Source organism: Equus quagga, chromosome 3 (genome assembly GCF_021613505.1).
Source record: "Equus quagga isolate Etosha38 chromosome 3, UCLA_HA_Equagga_1.0, whole genome shotgun sequence".
Taxonomy (NCBI): Eukaryota; Metazoa; Chordata; class Mammalia; order Perissodactyla; family Equidae; genus Equus; species Equus quagga.
Genome location: NC_060269.1, coordinates 49,571,703 through 49,597,768, shown reverse-complemented (window position 1 = coordinate 49,597,768; position 26,066 = coordinate 49,571,703). Strand labels below are relative to the sequence as shown.

The window sequence follows — 26,066 nt, the reverse complement described above, 5'->3', positions numbered from 1 at the left end:
CAGGATGAAACGCTAGCCAGGGGCCAGATCATGCAGAACCTATCAACTCTTAGTAGGAACTTGAAATTTTATTCTAAAAATAATGGGAAAGCAAGAGAGGACCTTGAGCAGAAGAGTTTTATGATCTGATTTAATACATTCTTGCAACTTTATTGAGGTATGATTGACATATGCTATATTGTAAATGTTTAAAATTTGATAACTTCTGACATTTGTTTAAACCTGTTGAAACCATTAATGCAATCAACATAATGAACATAACCTTCTCTCAAAAGATTTCCTTGTATCCCTGTGTAATTGTCTCTCTTGCCCCTCCACACCACCTTCATCCTCAGGCGGCTACTATTTGCTTTCTATCACTCTAGATGGGTTTGAATGTTCTAGAATTTGGACATGTCATTCTAGAATTGGAATATTACAAAAAATGTGTACTTTTTTGGTCTGGTTTCTTAACTAAACGTGATTTTTTTAAGAATCATCCACGTCGTTGTGTCCATCAGTAGTTTAATCCCATTTATTGCTGAATAATATTCTGTTGCATAGATAATCCAAAATTTGTTTATGCCTTCACCTGTTAAAGGACATTTAGATTGTTTCCAGGGTTTTTTGCTGTTATAAATGAGGCTTCTATGAAAATCTGTGTACAAGTGTCTGTATAGACGTATGCTTTAATTTCTCTTGCATAAAATATCTAAGAGTAGGATGACTGAGACATATGGTAGGTGGACATTTAACTTTTTAAGAAACTGCCACATTATTTTCCAAGGTGGTTGTACCATTATCCATCCCACCATCAGTGTATGAGTGTTTCCACTTCTCCATATCATCTCAACAATTAGAATGATCAGTTGAGTTTTTATTTTTAAATTTTAGCCATTGTAATTGCTTTCTAGTGGTTTCTCACTGTGGTTTTAATCTTCCTTTCTCTAATGATGAACTAAAGATGTTAACTATCTTTCATGTGCTTGTTTGCCATCTGTATGTCTTTTTTGGTGATGCGACTGTCCAAATCTTTGCACATATTTGAGTTGTTTGTTCTCTTATTGAGTATTGAAATTTCTTGGTAAATTCTGAACAAATGTCCTTGATCTGATATATTTTCAAATATTTTGCCCTGTGTTTTCATTCTTTTATCAGTGTCTTTTGAAAATCAGAAGTTTTTTAATTTTGATGAAGTCCAGTTTATCATTATTTTTTCTTTTATAGATTATGCTTTTTGTATTTTACCTAAGAAATCTTTGCCTAACCCAGGGTTACAAAGATTTCTCCCATCTTTTCTTCTAGAAATTTTACGCTTTTAGGTTTTCCATCATACCTATGATTCATTATGAGTTAATCTTTGAACAAGACATGAAAGCTAGATTAAAGTTCCTTTTTCTCTTCCTTCTTTCCTTCCATCCAACCAACCTTCCTTTTTTCCTTCCTTTCCTTCCTTTCTTTCTCCTAATAAGATTTTCCATTTTCAGTGCTCTATATTCCTTTGTGTCAATCCAGGTTTTCATCTGGCATCATTTTTCTGCTTGGAGGACTTTCTTTAACATTTTTTATATTGCAAGTCCACTGATTGTGCATTCTTTTAGCTTTTGTGTGTCTGAATATGTCTTTATTTTGCCTTCATTTTTGGAAGATATTTTCACTGGGTAAAATTATAAGTTGAAAGTTTTATTTTTCTTTCATTACTTTAAAGATGTTGCTTGACTGGTTCTAGCCTGCATTGTATCCAATGAGAAATCTACTGACAATCTTATCTTTGTTCCTCTATATAATGTATCTTTTTTCCTATTAAAATTCTTTTTTTACTTTTAAAATTGTCGGTTTACCAGTGATTTGAAGCAAGTTAATTATCATGTGTCTTCATATAGTTTCATTTTTTTGTTCTTAGAGTTAGTTGAGTATCTTGGATCTGTACATTTATAATTTTCATCAAATTTAGAAAATAATATGCTTTATTCCCTCTCTCTCCTCCACTAGGGATTTCAATTACATGTGTATTTGGCTGCCTGAACTTGTCCTCCAGTTCATTGCTGCTCTCTATATTTTTTCCATCTTTTTTCTGTGTTTAATTTTTAACTGTTTTTTTTACTGTCTTCAAGTTCACTGATCTTTCACCTGCAAAAGTAATCTGCTGTTAATTCCATCCAGCACAGTTTTCATCTCAGACTTCATAGTTTTCATCTTTAGATGTTTGATTAGAATCTTTTTAGCTCCTTCATATCTACTTCTTATGTTCAGTCCTGCCTTTAGCTTCTTGAACATATGGAATAGTCATAGTAACTGTTTTAATGCCCTTGTATAATTCTTTTATCCTTATTATTTATAGATCAGTTTTGATTTATTGATTTTTCTCCCCAATATAGGTTGTATTTTCTTCTTCTTTGTATACCTGGTAACTTTTAATTAGATAACAGACACTGTGTATTTTACTTTGTTGTATACTGGATATTTTTGTATTTGTAAAAATATTTTCAACTTTGTTCAGGGATGTGGTTTACTTGGAAACAGTCTGATCTTTTTGGGTCTTGCTGTGAGGTTTTGTTAGGCCAGATAAGAACAGATTTCATTCTTAGGTCATTTTCTTCACCATTACTAGGCAAGACTTTCTTAATACTCTAACCAATACCCTGTGAATTATAAGGTTATCCACACTGGGTGTTAGTTACAAAGACTATTCCTGGTAGTGTATGATATCCGGGCAATGTGTCCACTAAATTTTTTGACTGGTTCCTTCAGATAGTTTCCTCACATTCCACAGCTGATCAATACTCAGTTGAATATTTGAAGAGTCCCCCTGAGGATCTCTGAAGCGCTTCTCACTGTGCCGTTATCTCCTCTCTGTTACTGAGCTGTATGAAATCTAGCCTCTTTGGTTTTTTTCGACCCCCACCACCATCTCCTCAACTCAGAGAGCCTGCCAATTTCTGCCTGGGTTCTCCCTTGCTGTGCTAGTACCTGGAAAGTTTCCAGGTAGAAATATGGGATAAATGTAGGGTGATTTTATTTATTTTTCAACTCTCATGATCACAGTTTTCTGTTGTTCACTGTCTTGAGAGACATTTTTTCTTATACGTTGTTGCAGTTTTTACTTTTTCGTTTGTTTTTTGAGGAAGATTAGCCCTGAGCTAACATCTGCTGCCAATCCTCCTCTTTTTTGCTGAGGAAGACTGGCCCTGAGCTAACATCCGTGCCCATCTTCCTCTACTTTATATGTGGGACGCCTACGACAGCATGGCTTGCCAAGTGGTGCCATGTCCGCACCTGGGATCCAAACTGGCGAACCCCAAGCCTCCGAAGCGGAATGTGCGCACTTAACCACTGCACCACTGGGCTGGTGCCTTGTTGGGTTTTTTAGTTGTCTGATATGGGATGATAAATCTTGTCCCCATGACACCAACTTGGCCAGAAATAGGTGGCTGAATAATTTCAATTTATTCTGACTATGCAGTTTTGCAGTGGGAAGTGCTCACAGGATTCCTATTGCTGGGTAGCCTGATTTACTTTTTTAAAAAAATCTAGTTTCCATGAGGATAATGGATTATGTATGTGGAGGAGTATGCTGGGCCATAGGGAGCTTTACTTTACTCTTTTTTTCTGCACATAATTAAAATTTTTTCAAAATTTATTCCTTTAATTATATACCAAGGGTTCCATGAAAGATGTGAACAATGATATCTCCTCTCAAATGCAGTTCTCCAGGGCCCTAGATTATTTGAGTTGCTCTTGTCCCTCACTATTCTAGGGGTGATTTAGATTTGGACAAGTAAATTTTAGTTGCCTATTAGATACCAATGTAGAGATGCTAAGTAGGTAGTTGGAAATGATGAGAAGGAAGATGGACAGATGAGTCTGAAATTCAAAGGAGAGCTCAGACAAGGAGTTACGAATTCAGATGCCTTCATCCTATTGTTTATCCTTAAACCCACAGAACTAGAAGAGTTTGTCCAGTGAGTGAATATAGATAGAAAAGGCAAGAAATCTAAAAGGTTTCTAAAAGAAATCTAATTTTCTAATTTTAGAAATCTAGATTTCTAAAAGAAATCTAATCCCTAGGGCACTCCAACTTTTAGAGATCTGAAAAAGGAGAAGAATCAGCAAAAAGGCACTTACAGTAGTTAATGAAGGTAGGGTGGCATTGGGAGACGAAGAAGCAACAAAAAATAATTGACTTTTATTGGTGTGTGATGCCAAGAACTCATCAAGCCACAATTAGTAGGCGTAAATCATCCTTTGGATGTGAAAGAAAGAAAAAAGAGCAGTTACACAAGCAATTAAATTATTATTTACTACTTCTGTGAAGGTCGGGTTGATAACCCCATTGATCACTTATTAAACATTCTTTGTCACATAAAATTTATATATATTATAAATTTTAATTATTTTTATGCCCTTTAAATTTGCATTTTACTAACTGTATTGTCAATAAGCAATAGAGAGATATAGCTGGATGTCTGGCATATAGTAGCAATAAGTATTTGTTGATTGAATGAATAAATTAATGAAATAAAGAATATTGAGTGAGTTCAGCTGAATAAACACTTCAGCTTATGGCATTTAAAGGAGAGCTTGTGACAGAAACAGAAGGGCTACAAGTTAACTGGGGCTTTGAGTGAGTTACTTCACTCATTCATATCTATTTCATCTGTGAAAATACAAGGTTCAAAAGGTATCTCTATGATCTGGTGTTTGATCATGCTTTGATTGTTCATGATACACATTTCTCCATATGGTGTTACTTTTAAAATATTAATTTGACAAAATGTGCTATTCTATGCAATAAAATGATATCTTAAAAGTTAATGACAAATGATCACGTATATTTCTCATCATTTTTTAAAATTTCACATAAGAAGATCATTGGGAGCCATGAAAAATACAGCAAAATGTTATTCTAAACAAGATTGTTTGAGAAAAATGAAAGATATTAACTGGATAGAGGCTAAAATTTTTACATAAAGTATCTCATTTAATTCTTACAATAAAGTACTTAGTGATAGGTACTATTATTATTTACCTTTTAAAATTGCAGCAACAAGTACAGAGAGGCTGTTTCCCAAGATTGCCCAGTTAATCAACAAATGATTGAGCCAGGACTGGAGCTGTGGGATTTCTGACTTGAGATTCTGTGCCTATACATGCTGTTCTGTGCTGCCTCACAAGCACTGACTATGAAAAAGTTACAGGATTTATTTTTAAATTAATTTTCTAAAGCACTTATTGGATGGAAAATGTATTATCTATTATCATTTAAATTCTCATTGTTTATTTTCTCATACCATACATTGTCTGTGTTTTCTTCTTTTGTGCCACTATTTTTATCACCCACTTTCTGCTACTTGAAATATAAACTCGCTAAAATAAATGAATCAATAACTATAACATTGTATCACTCAGGACATTTATTTTTTTCTGGAGACGTTATAAATGAATATATCTTATTAACTTAAAACATTTATTCTTACGTGACCATTAACTTCTGTGAAAAGATTTGCTAGCTTGCCCATTTAAATAACTATGGATAAAATCTTTCTAGATTTGTAATAGCTTTTGGACCTAGAGTTGCTGCTTAGCAACTAACTCAAACTTTGCCAGTTCTCTGCGCTTTTTGGTTTTTGCGTGATGCTCTTTTGCATGTGACTGCACTCCAGCCCTGCCCACAGGTGATATACCCATGATCCCCAAGGGACTCATCCTGGGCATGGAGCTGCCCTAGGACAAGTGAGTGAACGCCGCTACAAGAACAAATGGAACAGCATGTCCTTTGAATTTCGTATGCAAAGGGAGCACATTAATAATCCTTTAACATGATAAATTCTACATACATGTTTATAAGTTAAGCTGCTTCTTGCATTTATTAGAAATAATGGATTTGTATGGCTTTTCAGGTTGCTTGATTTTAAGTTGACTTCAAGTTAATTCTGTCTCGCACTAACATCTTATATTATCATCTAGAAGACCGTGAAACGACTCCTACCTATGACTATAAAGGCAATTTGCAAGTTACTCTGTACAAATACACATTTATAAAATTTGCATCTTGTACTCTGAAACAAATTTAAAAAATTAGGACTAAAGCCAAATAACTGTATCTATTGGATGTGTGTTTTTTGTTATTTTACATAAATCGAATCACATTTACCAGATTCGATAGGCCTCCTGGAACCTGCTGCCTAGTAAAGAGCCATCATCGAAGTCCAATTTTATTCTTCCATAAAGACTTTCAGAAACCCAGTTACATAAGCATGTGAATCTTCCTGGTGATAAACAATAATTTACTAACATTTTGATGACAGCCCGTATCTATCTTCTTATATTCTTAATCAAATTTCTGTACTTTACATTTTTTATATTTGTCAAAAATTTTAGAAACTAAATTGTTCCCTGGACTATCTTATTATAAGTGGAGATCCAGGAAGTGTTGATTTTTATTCATCCCATAGAGTGTGGTTGAAAATTCATTAATTCTTTTGAATCTACTTCTAGCCAAAGGTCTTAATGCCTTTGAACTTCTGATATTGAAGTAGAGAATTTTCAGCAGATATGTCAACGCTTATTTTATTATATTTTATCCATAGAGATTATTTCTGTTATGAGAAATTCAAATGTCTTTAATAAATAGTCATTACTTCGTGTTCCTTTGGGCACATATGTGCGAGTTTTGGATCTCAGTGATTTCCACTGAGATTAAAGGTTAGTGCCTTCAGATTTTCCCATCTGGTGGTTGAAATCATGTAAACACTTTATAAACCTAAAGATGTCCAAATATTTTGAAGTTAATACCATTGCTGGGGGAGAGTCAGCTAAAGTAGATGCAATATAGGTTATAATACTAGGATTCCAGGTAGCACTTTTAGCGGGGACAAAGCCACTGCTTTCTACTTCTTTTTAAAATTTCGGCTCGTCATCTTAAGTCGAAGTATGATTTCTTCTGATTAATCCAGGACAGCTACCACACATTCACAAATAGCATTACCACATGGAGGAGTTGGTAATGTTGTAAATACAATCCAAAAGATAATATACTATGACCAAATCAATCCAATGTTGCTTTGTATTTATAATTTAGCCACATTTTAAAAACAGGTATAGATTTTAATTTTTCCATTATAAATACATAAAATAAAGGCATATTTTATTATTCACAAATGAAATATCATGTAAATTACCATTGTATACTTATTATCTATTATTCTCAATACCCATGCTAATATCTCTCTGAAACAAACATAGAGGATTTTTAATAGTTCCATTAAATTTATTAAATATCTGTGATGTTCCAGGCAGACATTAGATTGGATTTAAAGAGAATTAAAATGCAATTGAAATATAGTCCCTTCCTTGAGAAACACTGTGTCAAGTAATGATAGTAGAATAAAACATATACACTTACCCCCAAATCAATTTCATTAATAATTGCTATTTTATATACAATGAGTTTCCAGAATTCTTATGTAAAAGAAGTTTGAGGACAGTAACCTAGTTAGAACTGGGGAATAGGGGAGTCTATGGTAGCTGAGTAGCTAAAACCTTTTATTTTCAAGCCACTTCTATCGCTGTTTATTGAAACATGTGCCAGAAATGCTACCCAGTTCAGTACTTATAATATTTCTAATCATTAAAAACCCAACGAAAGAATAACACGAGACCCTGAAGTACAGTGACAGGCCCACGGTGACACAGCTAGTGAGTAGTGAACTGATCTAGAATTTGAACCAACTACATCTGACTGCAAATTCATTCTTAGGCTTATTATTATTACTATGCTCACTATGTATTTCTATTTAACATCTTATTTGGTAGTCATAAAGCATTTTTTCCCATCTCTTTATGGTATATTCACATTTCCTCATGGTTGTGCATTACAGTATGCCAACTTGTTGAGACTTTTCTAGAAGTGAGTGAGGCCCACTGAGGCTATTAGTTGTGTCGTCAGGTGAGAGTCTGAGGCAGACCTGTTCCATGCACTGACCTTGTCCTATTGGACAGGTGAGGGTCTCACACCTCTGCTACTATCCATAGGCGAGATTTGAAGGGGGTTTCAGTTTTATGAAGAAATGCTTCATAACATATTTATGAAACTAATTTTTCTAATTTTCAAGAAATGGATTCAGAACTTCTCTTTCTAACAGATTATGCCTCTAATGTAATGAAATACAGGCTGTATCTAAATAAAATTTAAAGCTTATATAAAAGATTAATTACGTTACCATTTGTTTTTCCCATTATGTTCCAAGCTAAACACTTTACCTCCACTTTCTGATTTAATTCTCCCAACAACCTTCAGAGGATTGTATTATTATCAGCAATCCACAGATGCATCAACAGAAGTTGCAAGTGGATAAGTAACTTGCCCAAGGTCACACCGTATGTGGTGTAGTTGAATTTGAGCCCAATCATTCTGGCAAATTTACTATTTATTAGTTAGAATACTACATTAAGTAATAACTCTCCAGTGCCACTCCTAATCACTTCCTCCTGGATACAAGAGACTGCATATGTGGAAAAATGAAGTTTGATTTTACTCTTGGCCTTTGTGAGGTCACTTGTTCCCCTATCCTCTATCATTTGTCTAATAATTAATCTAATAATAGTGGGCAAGAATCCTGAAATTCTTTTCTAAAGTGTGAGTTCAAATTTTTTGTTTGTTTTTTAAAATAGCTTAAGAAGGGGCTGGGCCGGTGGCATAGCAGTTCAGTTCACATCTCCACGTTGGCGGCCTGGGGTTCACGGTTCAGATCCTGGGCACATACCTACACACCACTCATCAAACCATGCTGTGGCATGAGTCCCACATATAAAGTAGAGGAAGATGGGCACACATGTTAGCTCAAGACCAATCTTCCTCAGCAAAAAAAAAGGAGGATTGACAGTGGATGTTAGCTCAGTGCTAATCTTCCTCAAAAAAAAAAAAATAGCTTAAAGAAGAAATTACTCTGTAGCAGTGGAGAGAGATAGAGAAAGATAAAGGGAGAAAGGATATGTTAAAGCTGCTCTAATAATTTGGAAACAATCTGGCTGTGATCTTTTTCATGCACGCATGAGATTTGCGTTCATGCAAACTAAGATTGACTTTCAGGCTGTCTTCCTAAAAGATCTCCAGGAAATGTTGCCTTCAGATTTGTAACTCTAGACTCCCCAGTGGACCAATATTATCATATAATAAGAGATTGTCAAAATTGGACTGTAAATAAATGACAATGAGGGAGAGGCCTGAAACTCAGGCAATATCAGCTTTCCTGGGATGATGTTCTGATCCATATCCAGGTCATTGTGCCTGTTCATTCAACTAGGGAAATTTCATGTGTTCTCAGCTATTTACTTATCAGAAGTTACATACCCAAGGATAAAATTTCATCGTATTTCTTTATATATTACTGACACAAGGAAGGCGGGAGAAAGAGTTGACTAATGGAGTAGGGGCAAGAAAAGGAGCAGCCAGGCACAAGAATGGACTAAAGGGTTGAAGAAGCTACATCATATGGAAGAGAGGCTCTTCCACAAGTACAGAGGAAGAATTACCAACCTTTGCATGGGTCATAAATTTGCCTAAACATACATTTGTTTGGACTGCAATTTGTTTAATATTTTTAAATTTTATGCCTTCAGATATGGGATATATTATCTTGTTTCTCACAGAAATACAACTATTTTCTCACACCAAAGCTGTGATGTACACACACACGCACACACACACACACTGTATATTTACCTTTAAGAAAATGGAAGATGGAAAATGCTAATTAAAACATCCCACCATGCAGCACAAGTTAAATGGTTGGTCTCTAATGTGTGGTCTGTCTTACAAACATGTCTCCAATCTTAAATTCAACCTGTAGAAGAAAATATATAACTCTTATATACAAAAAGCGGTTTTAAAGCTACTTGATAGATTTTCTAGTAGCTGCAGACTGTGGTTGATAAAATATGACTATACCTCCAGAGTAACCTTCTAAGATCTTAATTTGATAAAAATAGCAAAAATTAGTAAGGCTATAAAAAGAATACTAAAGATGACTTTTATCCATCAGTCTAGAAAGAAACAGATGGCACTTCCAAATTGGATAATATGGGGAGAATTAATAGTCTATTTACAACAGGTGTGAGCAGAATAGAAACAAAATACAAGGGATAGTTCAGTAACCCCCTGGCTAGAAACAGCGGTGGGTAGCTACCATCCACAGGCTTGAAAAGGCAAGGAGAAGAAGCATTTTCCAGAACCCAGAGATAGAGACGACTTTGTGGAGAGGGCTACCTGACAAATGCTGAAACCTCAGGTTAGGGACACAGTCAGCTTCTGGTGATGTCTCAGGGAGGGGATAATTATCTGATCTCATTATCCTCCATTCCCGTAATCTCCTACTGGGGCTCTGCATTACTGGAATGAAATTGGAAGTCAGAGAGCACAGCAGCCTGAGATGACATCCATCCAGGTGTGCCTCCAGGGCACAGCAGTGTGGAGAAGAGTGGGACATGGTTTTAAAGGGACAAATGAAGATATCTATCACACCTGTGAATATGACATTTGGAACTCAAATAAACATGATGTCTTTAACTACTACTGAAACTCTGAGATTCCAAGACAGAAAAAAAAGCCTAAAAATCAGTGTAATGTGAAGCATTCATAGAAAAAAATAATCAATTAATAAGAAATGGGTCTTTATATTTTGTTTTTTCAAAAAAGAAATTTTTTGGAAGGAAGTTGATGATATAGATATTCCTTTTGGCAATATTAAGTAAAAAGATTATTGTGAGAGAAAGTATATGACCAAAAATAATTTTATATATGGATCGATAAAAAATACAAGTTTTGTAAATTACGAGTATATTCTTTGGATACTAGAGGTATAGTGACCTTCCTGTTTTTAATATGAACATAGTCATATAGTATAGAATTGTGGGAACAAATAAAACTGCTTATATTTCACTTTTTTTTTTTTTTTGAGGAAGATTAGCCCTGAGCTAACTACTACCAGTCCTCCTCTTTTTTTGCTGAGGAAGCCTGGCCCTGAGCTAACATCCATGCCCACCTTCCTCTACTTTATATTTGGGACGCCTACCGCAGCATGGTGTGCCAAGCGGTGCCATGTCCGCACCTGGGATCCGAACCGGTAAACCCAGGACCACTGAGAAGCGGAACATGTGAACTTAACCACTGTGCCACTGGGCCGGCCACATATGTTTCACTCTTATAAGGGTTCAACTGTTGTACAGTAAAAGCTTGTACTGACCTGATCTATATACTGTAAAAAAAAAAAAAAAAAGTGGCAGTAATCACCTTTTGACACAAACCCCTGAACTGAAATCATCACCGTCTGCATTTCTGCCACCACTCACTGCTTCTCATTTTCTATTTTTTCATAATTATAAAGATGTGTGAATTTAAACTCTCAGGCTCTTTCCCATGCTCTGGCAATTTAGTCTATGATCACTTTACTACATTCCTTTACTTTCCATCCAAATAAGACTCAGTTTGAAATATTTTCAGTACTGGAGTGTGCAGACTTTTTTAAAAAAAATTTCCTTTTGTTTTCATGCTAGGAATTGTAATTACTGACTTGTTCAGAATGACATGTCATTCTGCGGCAGACAGTCTTTCTTTTAGAAGTGTGAGCATAAAGGGCATGCTGTTGCATGAATTTCTCAGGGAGGGAGGAAGATTTCCATCACATGTTTTTTATATTCTTTATTTCCTAGCTAATCCAATGGTTTGGGTTGTCTGAATACAAATAAAGCTTTTATTCATTATCATAATTCGTAAGATTAGCAAGTTTTTTCATTAAATTTGGTATTTGGAAATGATGTTTGTTATTCAGAAAATTAAGTCTTTTCAGAAAATTCTATATAATGTGAAATTTAATAACAAATGTGACTGCTTACAAGTAAGTGTCATTTTCACTAATCTTTCTTTAACTCTAGAAAATCCAAGCTTAATAATCCTAATACTCCTAGTTTATGTATAAACAGGGCTTTACAATTTGGAATACGCTTTTTCAAAGTTTATCGTATGTGCTTCTACAGTTATTCTGTGAGGTAATCATCGTGTGTCCTCATTGCTCAGTTTGCAAATTTGGGAAGCCAGGGCCAGCGAAGGTAGATGATTTTCTTATGGTCAGATGGTTAATCATAAAGCTACAATTCTAATCTAAGTGTTGTAACCACAAATCCTGTGATTTTTTCCTACCAATCCTACTTGACTCAATAATTAATTTGGTGCCTTCATGTCCCCGGTACTGTACTGTCTTGAGGAATATAAACATGAAATGTTTCTTGCAGCTCTTTTTGATCACACACACATGCTTTTATGATGCATAATATTTGATAAGTAAGACTAACTTTGCCATTTTTATTTCTTTAATTTTCTTAATGTGATATTTTGCCAAGAAGACTATGAAAAACAAGTGAAACTACACCACGCAAAGATGTTTAAAGAAAGAGCTAAAATATCCCCACACACCTGTCTGCTCGCCTTTAGTTTCACGATGCTGAGGGCCCAAAGGTAACCATTATGAATAGATTGGTTTGTCAATAGCCAATGCTGAGTCAGCATATTTTTGTTCAGTCAAAAATATACGCGTAAACACATAAACATCTAGAGGTTCTGGATACTTGTTTTTAAAGAAATGAAACTGCCCCCATATTGTCCTTTAACTCTCTTTTTTACCTTAATGATTCATATCATGGATATTACCGCTTGCCACTAGACATAAACTTTGTATTATATTTCTGTATGCACATCACATTCATATATAATTTTACATAAATAGGTATTCAGCATGCTCTTTTGCTTTTTAAGGATGTTTTATTCCTTATCTCCTCTCTCCTTCTTTTTCTTCTTCCACTGGGCTCTCCCTCTGCCCTCCCACCATCCCCCCACCATGTTAACATAGCTATGTATATCCTTCCATGACTTTTTCCATGTTCATATAGCCATATACAAATGCATAGCTACACACAAATATGTGCACACTTAGATACTTATGGAGATTCTGTCCTTATTTGTTTTACAAGCTAACCACCTTATACCACTACACATTCTGCTTTTCACACTCAGTCCTACTTGTGGGAATCCCTGTATGTCAAGTGGCAGAGTTAATTCATTCTTCTTTTACAATTGCGTAATATTCCAAAGTGTGGTCCTACTATAACTTATTTAATCATTTCTCTTTTGATGAGCATTGTTTACTCTACCAGTCAGGATCCAGAGAGGAGAGAGAAACCAGACTTTTTGTTTTAACACAGAGAATTTAATATAAATATTTATTGCCTGGCTATGAAAGATCGTTATCTAGGTAACAGAAAAGGCCAACAAAAAAAGAAGAAAGAACACCAAGATATTACAAATTGGAATTGCAGGTCTGGATAAACAAAGGAAAGAAATAGGAATTATTAAAAGCTTTGAAGAGGGATCCCATGGCACTGAAACTCACACTTCTAAAGAGGGAGCGAGGTGGCTGGTGCTGGTGTCTAAAAAGTGCAACGAGTCTGTTTCTGAAAACTGTGTGTTAAAAAAACCTCGCATGGTACTCAGCTGCTGCTACGGGGGAGAAGTGCAGTTTCCAGGGTAAAGAAGCATTTCTAGGATGATGCTCACACACACAAGAAGCAGATAAGCAGCCACCAGGAAACAAATAGGGCAAAGCAAATCCCGTGTTCCTTCAACCTTCCAGTTTCCTGTGTTGCCCCCTCTTCGCAGAGCTTCAGGTGAGGCCAGGTAACGAAACAGAAATGTGGTTTGCAGAGTCCCAGCTCCAGAGTAGAATTCAGGAGGGTGGGCTTACAGCTTTGAGACATTAACTTAACAACTGGCGCGTCTTTATTGCCAAGATTTTTTTTTTCAATTAAAAACAGAGCTGTCTTAAGTATCCTTATTCACAAATCCTTATGTACAATGCTTTTATTTCTCTCGGATGGATTCCCAGGAGTGAGATTACTGCATAAAATGATATTTGTAATTTAGCAGATGTTGTCAGATTTTTTTTTCAAATGATCATGCAAAAATTCACCGACAATTTTTAAGTATTCTTTCTTCTTGTCCCCACAAGTAACAGATGGCATCACTTCAATTTTTCTAGCACAATGGGTATAGAACAATGTCTTGTTACTTTAATTTGCATTTTCATGATTGCTTGTGATTTTAAGCACCTTGTCTTATGTTTATTAATAGTCTGTACTTCCTCTTTTGTGAATTTCTATTCCTATCTTTTGCTTAATTTTTTTCCATTATGTTTCTTTCTGTTGCCTTTTTTGTGAATAGACAAAACCTCTGAAAATTATAGAAAATGAACTTCATCAGTCTTCTGCGTTGTACTTTTTTCTAACTATTGTTTGTTTATTCACTTATTGTATATTTTCCAGGCATAATAAAATCAAATATGACTTAAAGCCTCTGGTCCCTGTATTAGTTAAATGGATCTTCCCCACCCCAAGACTGAATGTATAATTTAGGCTTATTTCAAAGACTTTTTTTGTTTTTCACATGTAAGACTTTGTCCCATCTCAAGTCTATGATTGTATATGCCATTTGATATGGGTTTGACTTTTGCTTTCACACAGATAACAGGTTGTCCAGAAGCATTTATTATATCAACTATCCTTTCAATATTGCCTTGAAATACCAGTTTTGTTATCTGTGAAATTCTTATATCTCTTTCTGGATTTCCTAGTCTGGATTTCACTGACCTTTTGGTTAATTCTTATGCCAATACCATATTGACTTAATCACCCGGACTTTTAATATGCCTAGCATAAGATCTCCTTTTTTTCACTATTTTTTGGCTATTCTAGGCCTTTCTTTTTCTATATATGTTCTCTATGATCATTTTATCTATCTCCTCTCTATTTCAAAAGAGAAAAAACTCAATTGGGAACTTAATTGGAACTACATTCTATTTATATGTCAATTTGAAGAGAATTTATATTTTATGAAATTATCTTCCCATCAAAGGATGGTGCTTTCATTTGTTCAGATCATGATTTAACTCATCAGTATACTTTATATTTTTAATAAGATTTTATCATTTCCTTGTTAAATTTATTCTTTGTTGTTTTATAGTTTTTGTTTTTATTATTACATTTCTGGATGTTTCTTACTAGAAGAGAGAAAGCTGTTGATTTTGCAGTATTTCCCTTAGCAGAGACTAAACTGTTATAATAAATAAATCCAAAAATGTGATGGCTCAAAGAAATACAAGTTTATTTCTCTCTCATGACAGTTTAGAGTGTATGTTCAAACTGTCAGAGGGCCCTTCACCATGTGGTCATTCAAGGACTCAGGAGAATTCAGCTCTGCTGTCTTTAATATGTGGTTTCTTGGCTTGCTCTGATAGCCACCATCCTAGCACAGAGCAATAGAAAAAGAACATGGAAGAAATTTTAGATTCATGGGACAGGCAGGAAACTGACAATTGTTAGCTCTGTTCGCACCTCACTGGAGGGAATTTAGTCATAGGCAACCTGTAACTGGAAGGAGCAGTGGGAGATATAATGTAACTGGGAAGATGTATAGCCAGTTACTATTGTGTTATTACAGAAGAAGGGATAAGGGATTTTAGGAAATTTAATAGACCCTGCCATGGTATAATTATCCTGTATCTAGCCATTGTACTAAAATCTCATTAATTGTAGTAGTTTTCTTTTTTTATTTTTGTGAGGAAGACTCCCCCTGAGCTAACATCTGTTGCCAATCCTCGTCTTTTTTTTTTTTTTTTTGCTTGAAGAAGATTAGCCCTGAGCTAACATCTGTGCCAGTCTTCTTCTACTTTGTATGTGGGATGCCTCCACAGCATGGCTGATGAGTGGAGTAGATCCACACCCGAGACTGGACCCCAAGAACTCAGGCTACCAAAACAGAGCCCATGGAAATTTAACCACTTGGCCATGGGGCTGGCCCCAATTGTAGTTTTCTTTTTTAACAAGAGACACTTGGAATTTGTGTAATATCATATCAATAAGAAAAGATTGTTTTATTGCCTCTTTTTCAATATTTTTCCCCCCAAATGTTTCATTTTCTTGTTGTTCTATTTGTTAGAAACTCTTGAGACAAGCTGAATAATGATAATAAGAGCTAGCATCCCTAACAGAATTTCTTTAGTTAACCTAGTTCTAGTATTTTACCGTTTAGGATAGTATGTGTATTGGGTTTTAGAATATTGTCATGATCGCTTTAAGAGGTTTCCTTCAATTTTGGTTTTACTTAGAGTTTACATTGTAGTAAGAATGCCCAAGGTTTGTCAAATATCTTTTCAGCATTTAATTGTGAGATCATATTGTTTGCTTCTTTTAATGTATTAATCTAATGAATTATTGACAGATTTCTTGATAAGGAAATATCTGAAATAAGTCCTATTTATTCTATTCCTTGTGCATTTTTTTGACGCACTACTGGTGTAACGAAGATATATGCTACTATTTAGATACGTGCTAATATTTTTAAAGAAATTTTTCATCTGTAGTCCCAAATAAGACTGGGGTATAATTCTCTTTTCTACTTATTTCTTTTTGGGTACTATCTTAACACATTTAGAGTTTCATTTATGCAAAATCAATCATATGAATTAGGGAAATTTATGTTTAATGGTCAGGAAGGGCGCAAGTAAATTTGGAATTATATGTTCTTTAAGAGTAATATGCAATTCAGTTATGAAATCATTATACCCTTACCCTTTTTAGGGCATAGAGACATTTATTATCCAATCTCTTCTTTGTTAATTAATTATTTAAGTTTTCCTCTTCTTGAACAAGTTCTGGCAACTTTTACTTTGCTAGAATATAATTGATTTCCTCTAGGTTTTCAAATTCATTGAGACGGTATTACATGTAGCATTCTTTTCCAATTTTTCTAGTCTTTTCTGTGTGTCTGGTTGTGCATCCCTTCTCATTTCTTATGTATTTCTGCTCTCTCTTTCCCATAATAAGTCTTATAGGCAATTCATCTATTTTGTAATTATTTTCAAGGACTTGCTATAAGAAAACATTTTTTTATCCTTCTTATTTATATTCATTTAATGTTTTAGCTTTTATATTTTATTATTTTCTTTTTAGTACGTTCTTTTATTTTATTTTGTATTTTTTACTGTGTTCTTTAATAATGAAGGCATTTATAGTTATAAATTTTTATCTGGATATAGCTTTTGCTGCATTCTCTATGTCTTAGTATGATATTTTCTAGTTTCTGACTATAATTTTCCAGAAAGTTTTCATTTCTTTAGACCAAGCATTATCAAAAAATGTTTTAATTCAGGGCAGGCCCCGTGGCCGAGTGGTTAAGTTCGTGCGCTCTGCTGTAGGCGGCCCAGTGTTTCACTGGTTCGAATCCTGGGTGTGGACATGGTACTGCTCATCAAACCACACTGAGGCAGCGTCCCACATGCCACAATTAGAAGGACCCACAATGAAGAGTATACAACTATGTACCTGGGGGCTTTGGGGAGAAAAAGGAAAAAATCTAAAAAAAGAAAATGTTTTAATTAATTTTCAAGTGATTAAGATTTATTAGTCACATTTCAAATTTTTATTTCTAATTTTATTGCCTCAATATCAAAAGAAGTGCCCTGGAAAGTCTCTACTTGAAGACTTTTGTTAAGGTATTATTTGAGGCCAAAAAAATTTTAAATGTTTCATAGATATTAAAAAGAGCATTTTTCATTTAATGAACATGAGATTTTTTATACATCTATTAATCAAGTTTTTATTGCATTATTCAGTTTCTCTATGTCTTTGTTTTTTTTCTGCTTATAAACCACATTGCTTTGAAAGACTTGTCTTCTATTCCAAGCTTTAATTAACCTAGCAAAAATAGTTCCATTGTCTACTTAGAATTCTGCAGATGACCCTCAAAATTAATTTATTTTTTTTTCCTTTCAAATACTCTTGACTTTTAGCCCAGGGGGTGAGGACGGGGGTAGGGGGGAGGCAGGAGGTGCAGGCAGCAACAAAGGCAAAACACTACAGAATAGCGTCATTATCAGTGGTCTGCATGAGATTATCTTATTCTGGTTTCTTCACTCAGGAACAATTAGCTTTTTCCTTCAGTTTACGTAAAAAAAAAAAACCCTCCTTCAAGGTTCCTTACTGCCCTCTTATGATCAATGGTATAATACAGAGAGAATTCATATGTAGATACATACATGTCAAGCCATATTGTGTATTCTTTAACATGGACCATTCCTTTTTCAAAGAACTATGTCCCTTTCCTTGGATTATAACATCAAAACTATGTTAAAACAATTTAGTAATGATTTTCTCATTTAGTAATTATTTTTTCTTACTAGAAATAGAAATCCAACCATGTTAAGTAAGATCAAATTTTAAAAATGATTATTTTATGAATAATAATAATCACAAAATAAAACTAACAATATCAGGTACATTCACATCAAGCCAAAAATTAGAAGTTTCTTGAAGGTATTAAAAAGCACTTATGGAACTAGAAGTCTCTTCCTCTGAGTACTGTGAGTGATCTGCTAAGATAGATCATTAAGATTACTGCTTGATGATCCCATGTTTTTCATGAAGACTTGTCTGGAACTCTTGTTGGTTCCAACTTTTAGTGACCTACAAGGTCACTAAAATTTGGGTACCAGTAAGTTATGTGAGATTCCAAGACAGCTTCTATTTAATGTAAAGTAAAGAATTTAAAGTGATCATAATGAGGTATGACAACCGTATTTGACTAATCTACAAAGAAGAATATGTCATTTCAATAGTAATGGGACAAGCCACCCAATTAATTAGCAGTAAATTGCACAGAGTGCTTTGGAAGTGTTCCAGGAGAGAAAGTGCTCTGGTGCTTTGCTTCAAAGGTAAAGCAGACCAAACTGTGGGTACAGAAAAATCTGATTTTTCATTCTTAAATTTTATGTGCCAGAATCTAATCCACAACAGAGACAGCATTGCAGGGCAGAGAAACTAAAATGTTTGTGTTAAAATTACGAATCTGGTAACCTGTGATGATCATTGTGATTTTTGAGGGAGCTCTTTGGGTGTTTCCTCTACCTGTGAATAATAATGGAAATATTATATAACCTTACAGTCCATAAAATGTTTTCATTTATAATTCATTTGATCCTTAAAACAATCCCCAAGATATTATCTTCCCATTTTACAGGGAGGAAATTGAAGTCCTGGAATGTCAAACAATACACTCCTGCTAGAACTAGTACACTACCACACGTCCAGTTGCAAGTCAATCTCTGGCCCTACATCACTGCCAGCACAGCAATAGTGTGCACCGCTCTGTTCCCATATGTTAGCTGGAGTAGAAACAGTAGAGAATTTAGCCATAGCAAAATCGGTAACCTTTGCCTTAGCTTGTTTATTTTTTCAATGCTTAACCTTGTATTAGGAGAAAGTGGAACCAATGGATTTCAAATTAAAAGATCTCTTGAAGTACCAAATAGTCAAGCAGATGCCTCCTCCTTGTTAGCTTGGAGATGCTGGTGAAGAGCATGGGAATTTTCTGCTTATTATAACCCCGTGCTGGACTCATTCGCAGTTGTGGAGAGAACCTAACTCTCCTCCTTGTTTTTATCTGAAAACACCACAAAGTCCTATTTGGTTTGAAAAATTAAGTAATCTGGTGCCAAATTGAATTTCTATAGTACTTCTTGGTTCTTACTGAAAGACATTTCAATTCTAGCTCCTTAATCATGTTCTCAAATACGATGTTAATAGAGAAAGCATAACTAAACAATCACCACAACAAAACTGCCCCCAAAGCCTATTATGTTATGTGGCTTATTGTGTCCTGTGCAATAGTGTGTCAAAAGTCCTGAATTTCACTGAGAGGGAAAGATAGATTAGTTTTGTTTTCTAGTCTCTAGAAGAAGGGTTGAGATGTCAGTAGAAAAGTACCTCTCTCCATCACCAGAGAAAGCTAAGCAAGGAAAAATGTTTGTGGGTAGCATATATATTAATCTCCAGAGGAATCATGAGGCCATTATGAGGTGTAACTAATCGTATTGGTGTGACTCATCTCAGTCTGTAATAGCATCTCCACAGTGACATCAGGGGTTGTGTGAGATGGATGTTGCATGTGAAGGAAAAAGTACTATTCAGCTGGAATATCTGCAAGCCTGTGCATGACACAGTGACAGTTTGCAGTGAATGCAGCTACTGTTTTTTCACAAGAACACATTTGTCATAGCCTGTCATCACTGTGTTTCCAAAACTGTCTCAAGCAGTCATCTTGGGGCAATTTCAGACTCGCAGGTTGTTATAACAACTTAGTTCTCAAAAATGACCTCTGTCAAAACGCATCGTAGTTGTCTACTCAGGTCCACTTCAGTGCTGAGTCCAGATGCTCAAAAAATTTGAAAAAAAAAGAGTCCTAAAGTATTTCAGTGGCGATGTTAATTCAGATCCTTCACAAATTTTGGTCTCTAGAACAGGTTCTTCCAACATTTTCTCTACAGAAGAAAAGGTGTACTATGATCTCTTGGTGCATATAAAATTTATAATACCCATGCATTCTGATTTGTCAGTCAACTATCCACCGAAAGGTAATTGGCAGAGTGGAAAGAGCAAGCAGACGAGACTAGACAGAAGGCCTCGGGCCAACCCTGGCATGGGCCCCAGCGCTATGATTGCCGGGAACAGAAGGCCTCGGGGCTTCCAACGAGGGGGCGCCACTCCGCGACGTCCCTTTCTACTTTAAAATTGTACGACTTTTTTAAAAAGCATCTATTCAAAAGCTTTGTTGCATGCTTTTTTTCTGCGAAATTGGAAATTCTTTAAGAGGCAAGAAATGTGTGTATAATTTTTTTGAAACATTTTTGTTTTAAATTTTAAAATAATTTAAAAAGTATTTTTGTTTTTGAAGATTACCACCTGAGCTAACATCTGTTGCCAATCTTCCTTTTTTTTTCTTCTTCCCAAAGTCCCCCAGTACATAGTTGTATATTCTACTTGTAGGTCCTTCTGGTTGTGCTAAAACGTATTTTTAATTTAAACAATTAAATGTTTTAAATTTTAAAAGTTCCTTTTAAATTTTTAAACTTTTAAAAGTAAAATAACAGAATAGGCCAATAAAATGCTTAGTTCAGAAAAACATGAGTTAGATTACATACCACGTACCTGGTATGCAATATTTACTGATACTGAGAACCAGAATTTACTCAGAATTTCCTGGTAGCAAAAGGGGAAATAATTGGCTGCATTTCCATTTCTAATTTTATTTCAAAGGAACCACATACATTTTTCTAGAGAAATAAGCATTTCCTGGAAATAAATACTCCTAGACTGATATATACCCTGATGTTAATTGCAACATTTTCAAAAGGACACTGACATGTACTAGAAAAATAAAATTCGGTAAGACAAAGCCATCCTCTGTAAGCAATTTGTACGTCAATCAGTCAGAACAATATTATGGAGAGCATTTACACGTTGGCCTGTGCTGTGCTTTCTTTTCTCAGCAGTAAAGACTATTGCTATATTTTTAATCAATGTCTCTAATTTTATTTTTCAGAATGACAAATCCCCAGGGCGATCTGCAAGTCGATCAAGTAATATTTCAAAAGTAGGTGAACTGTATTCATTTTCTTAATTGTTTATTGTGTTCTACATTTTATGAGTTCAAGTAAATATTTTATAATGTTTAACCTGTAATTATTATTTATGAACAATACACAAATATGACTTGTTAATGGTTTTAACAATTTTAAACTTTTACTGTGATAAAAAGACATGATTTTACACAGCAAAAATGAGATTTTTTTTCCTCTTGAATGCTGTACGCAAAAGATAATTTGCTCCTTTCAAAGTGTCATGCAAAGTGTGTTTTTTCTCTCATTGCAAGCATCATAGCACTGCCACATACACAAATTGAAAGTATATCAACATTCATGGTACAATTTCCATGAATTCAATTTTTTCAGGTGTTTGCGCTGAACTATGCTAGAATTTAACCAGGACAGGTTTTAGAAATCAACTTAATTTAAGACATCAATTTGGACATATTTACTTTATAGAGTCAATGGATAAAGAAAACAAAATACTCCCCAGACTGTCTGTAAATCCAGCAAGACACCAGAGTGTTGAAAAGATTATAACATGGGAGAGATACTCTAGATTTTTATTTTGCCTAGAAAACAGAAATTGAGAGCCATTACCTAAAATGACACACTATGCAATGTATAGACTTGGTGCTTGGGGAGAGAAAAGTCATTTAGAACCATTTGTCAAATTGGAAAATTATGACTTCCAAAAATATAATTCAGACAAAGATGGATGTACCATGAATAAAACTTCTGTTACAGGGCTCCTCGATGCCAGCACCCTTCCACAGCCCAGAACTTAATTTTGTATTTGTCATTTTACATTATTTTCCTTCAAGAGGGCGCCCCCCCCAAATAGTAATAAACTATAGGCATTACAGAACATAGATCCACTTCCAGTTTAGAGAAGTTTTTGTTTTGTTTTCAGAAACAAAAGACCTTATTACTCATTGAAAAATATCAGCAGCTAGAGTATCAGCATTTTCTTAAGCTGATTTCCTGAGGCCATCTCTTATGAGACAAAGCCAAGACCATCAGGTGACACCTGCAAACACACTGCATTGGTTACAGGAGTGGAACCGTACTCTTAGGAAACCCTAATATTTTTGATAGACAGTAAGCACACCTGTCCTTTGCTCCATAGGGAGACAATATCATCTACGCTGTGCACTATACACACATCCTTAAAACGATAGTGCAGAGCAAAAGCAGTCAACGTTTCTGCTTACCAGACATGCAGAGATGCAAGAGACCCATAGAGAATTGTATCTCAGTACTTAGTACTGAACAGTTCTAATTACGTTCAAATCTGGGTACCTTCATAGGTATGTGGCTTAGCGGTTAAGGACACTAACTTTGCAGGAGAGGATCTGAGTGTAGGTTGCTGCTCTGTCACTTCTCACTTATTTGGCCATGAGACATTCACTTAACCTCCCTGAGACACAGTTGTCTCCTCTGTGACACGGTGGTGATGATATCAGTCACTTGAAGGTTTTCTGAAGTAGTTGTAAATTAAAGCAATACCTTTCAAATGTCTGTCATCTTAGTCACACCATGAAGAGCCTTGCCTGCACCTGCAGAACATTGTCATCATTCTGAAGGTGGATGTTAATGTTGACCTAGAGACTTGTAAACAGTTCTCACAACTCTTTTGTCACACCAAATATTGTTTCATGATCTGGGGGTGAAATCTTATCTGCATTTCCAAGCGGCTGTTTGAGTTTGACATAATGCAGCCTGTTTATAACTTTTAGCTTTTTAATTTATTCTTTAAGAAATAAAAACGTCAGGAGTGTAGTTTCCCTTCTGTGAGTTCTTTCAGGCTCTGATAGTATTAATTGCATCCCTGTGTGGGAGATAATTAATGATAAAATTCATTATGTTCAGAGAAAAATGAGAAGCTCTCTTCTTAAACAGTCACTCTAATTTTAAAATAGCAAAAACTCAACAATCACCCACCCGTAGAGATAAAATATAACTTTCCTTTTAGTTAAGCCAATATAACTTTCCTTTTATTTATGTTCAGAATGACAGTCACAAATGCTAAATACATGGTTGAGGCCTCACTACTTTGTCATTAATTACAAAGTGATAAACTCTTCATTAAGACCATGTAACTTACCAAGTACGAAATGGGAAAATCTGGCAATGTTTGAGTCCTTTACCTTTTAGAGTGGTGAAGAAAACATTACAGTGGAACAAGGATATTTTTTCTCTACTTTTGTCAAAATAATTTTTATGTCAAAAAAAAGACTGTGAGCTTTTCAAGGGTGTGATCATCAGTATAACAGAGTAGTTAAGAGCATGCATTCCACAGTAACTGCTTAGGAGCGTTGTTTAACTTTCTTAGTGACTCTGTGTGTGAAAGGAGACTAGCTAACACTTATCTACCTCTCTGAGTGGTGCTTAGAACAGCGCCTGGCATTCACTATTCTTATTAAGGGGCTCTTAATTTATATCTCAGTGACAGCAGCAAATAAGTGCTCAGTAAATCTTTGCCAGCAAGTGAATCTGAGACATGGCTTATAATATATGCATTGTTTCCTGAGTGGAATAAGAATAGATAACAGACTGGACAGGATTAAGTGAAATGTTAGTGATCTGACGCAATTTTACTGAAAACAAAAATACTGCATATTCCCGTTTCCTTAAAAAGTGTATGTATATTTAACAATAATAAGTTAAGTCAATAGCAGCATTACTCATAACGGGTGTCTTCCTTAATTTTTATCAAGTTGGTACCATCCCCAATCTTTTGATACAGGAAAATCACAGCTACTACAGAGGACTCTATCCAGAATGACACAGCAGAACTTAGAGTGAAGGAGTTGAGATACAACATATACATATAATATATACGTAAATTAAGTAGAATTGTATAACTCTCTGTGCACAAAAGATAACAAAACAAGCCTGAGACTCTTATCCTTAGAAAGTCCTACTGGCAAGGTTGGCCCTTGGCTGGCATCTGAGAACTTGGGTTCAGGAGTGGAGTCCCACCCTAACTGACAGGAATGGTTCATTGTGCCTAAACTGTGCAAACAATATGGTTTATCATAAATACCTGCTTTCCTTGTGGGAGTCTGGAATTTTGGTAACATCCTAGACAGCGGGTACCTGTATGACCAACTCCAATAAAAACTTTGGGCATTGAGTCTCTAATGAGTTTCCCTGCTAGACAGCACTTCACATCTGTTGCCACGACTCATTGCTGCAGGAATTAAGCATATCCTATACTCACTGGGAGTAAACTTTTGCAAGTTTGGAAGTTTGCTCCTGGTTTCCTCTGGACTTCACCCCATGTGTCTTTTCCCTTTGCTGATTTTGCTTTGTTTCCTTTCACTGAAATAAATCGTAGCTATGAGTATGACCATAAGCTCAGTCCTGTGAGCTGTCCTAGAAAATCACTGAACCTGGGCATGGTCGTGGGAACCCTTGGTGTACTAGTCAAAAAGTATAGACAGAGAGTGATGACTTCTATTTGGTGAGGATAGGATAGCATCAGAGAAGGCTTCTTGGAAGAATGGTGTACAAACAGGGACTTGAAGAGTGGGTGTAACATAATCAACTGCCAGGAAAATATGTTTAAAGGGATATCAGTACAAGGCATGGAAGCTAGGAAACATGGATTATAAGGAAAAAGGTATATAAAATAGTTTTTAGGGGACTTTGAGATGGAATTTTGAATAATAAGATACATTCTCTTTAGTCCAGTAGACAAGTGTTATTTGGCTTGGAAACATACAGATGGATTTAGAACCCACCAAGATCCTTGAGAGGTTTTTAGCAAATATGTATGAAACTGAATGCTATTATTTTTGCTCTTCAGGATTGTAGAAACATGATCTTGCTGTTGTGGATATGACATACCCAAATGTGGCATAAATAACAAGTGTTGAATTGTTAATGAACATAAATTTTCTCCTAGATCTGTACCTCTGAATCTTTTTACTCTATTTGTTCAATTGCAATTATACTTTGAGTTTTCTGGTCTTCCCAACTTTTAATTTTTTATTAGTTTATGTTTCTAGTTTGTTTGAGGACATATAAGCCAGTTAGACCTATGGTTCTCTTTTGTTTTCTTATTCTAATAAAATTTGTGTGCCTTGGATGTTAAAGTTGATCTAAAAGCTATGGAGAAGCTATATAGGTTTAAAGTAATGTATGTGAGATGGTCGAAATATCTTCAGTGTGAACACAGCAGCATTCATTTATCCATCACTTTTTTATTTTTTGAAAAAGTGCCTTTGATATTAGTGCTTGTTGCTGCTTTTTGTATGGCTCACAAATAGGTTCCTCAAGATGCAAAATTAGCTAAATTTGGCCTTACTTTTATTTCTTCTGGGGTGAGGGATCATTATATTCAAGTAGCAACAGTATATTATGTATTTCACAAGAAAAATCTTTCAAAAGCAAACTGTCAAAAGGAAAGAAAGCCTTGTACTCTCAATTCAAATCAACATCTAGAATTTTCTTCTAAACAAAACACTTTATGCTTTTTGGTCTATGTAGGAAGCAGCTCACAAAACCTAATCTACTTATGAAAACAAATTCAAAAGCCACTGTGTTAACAAAATG

General features: G+C 35.1%; 1 protein-coding gene across 1 annotated transcript in view; it reads left to right on the top strand.

Annotated features, from left to right (window-relative positions):
• Positions 1–26,066, top strand: part of MARCHF1 (membrane associated ring-CH-type finger 1) — a 289,583-nt gene that overhangs the window by 122,217 nt on the left and 141,300 nt on the right. Inside the window, exon 2 of the mRNA XM_046655644.1 lies at positions 21,461–21,511. Within this exon, the coding sequence (XP_046511600.1) occupies positions 21,461–21,511 (51 nt within the window). The remainder of the gene's footprint in view (positions 1–21,460; positions 21,512–26,066) is intronic.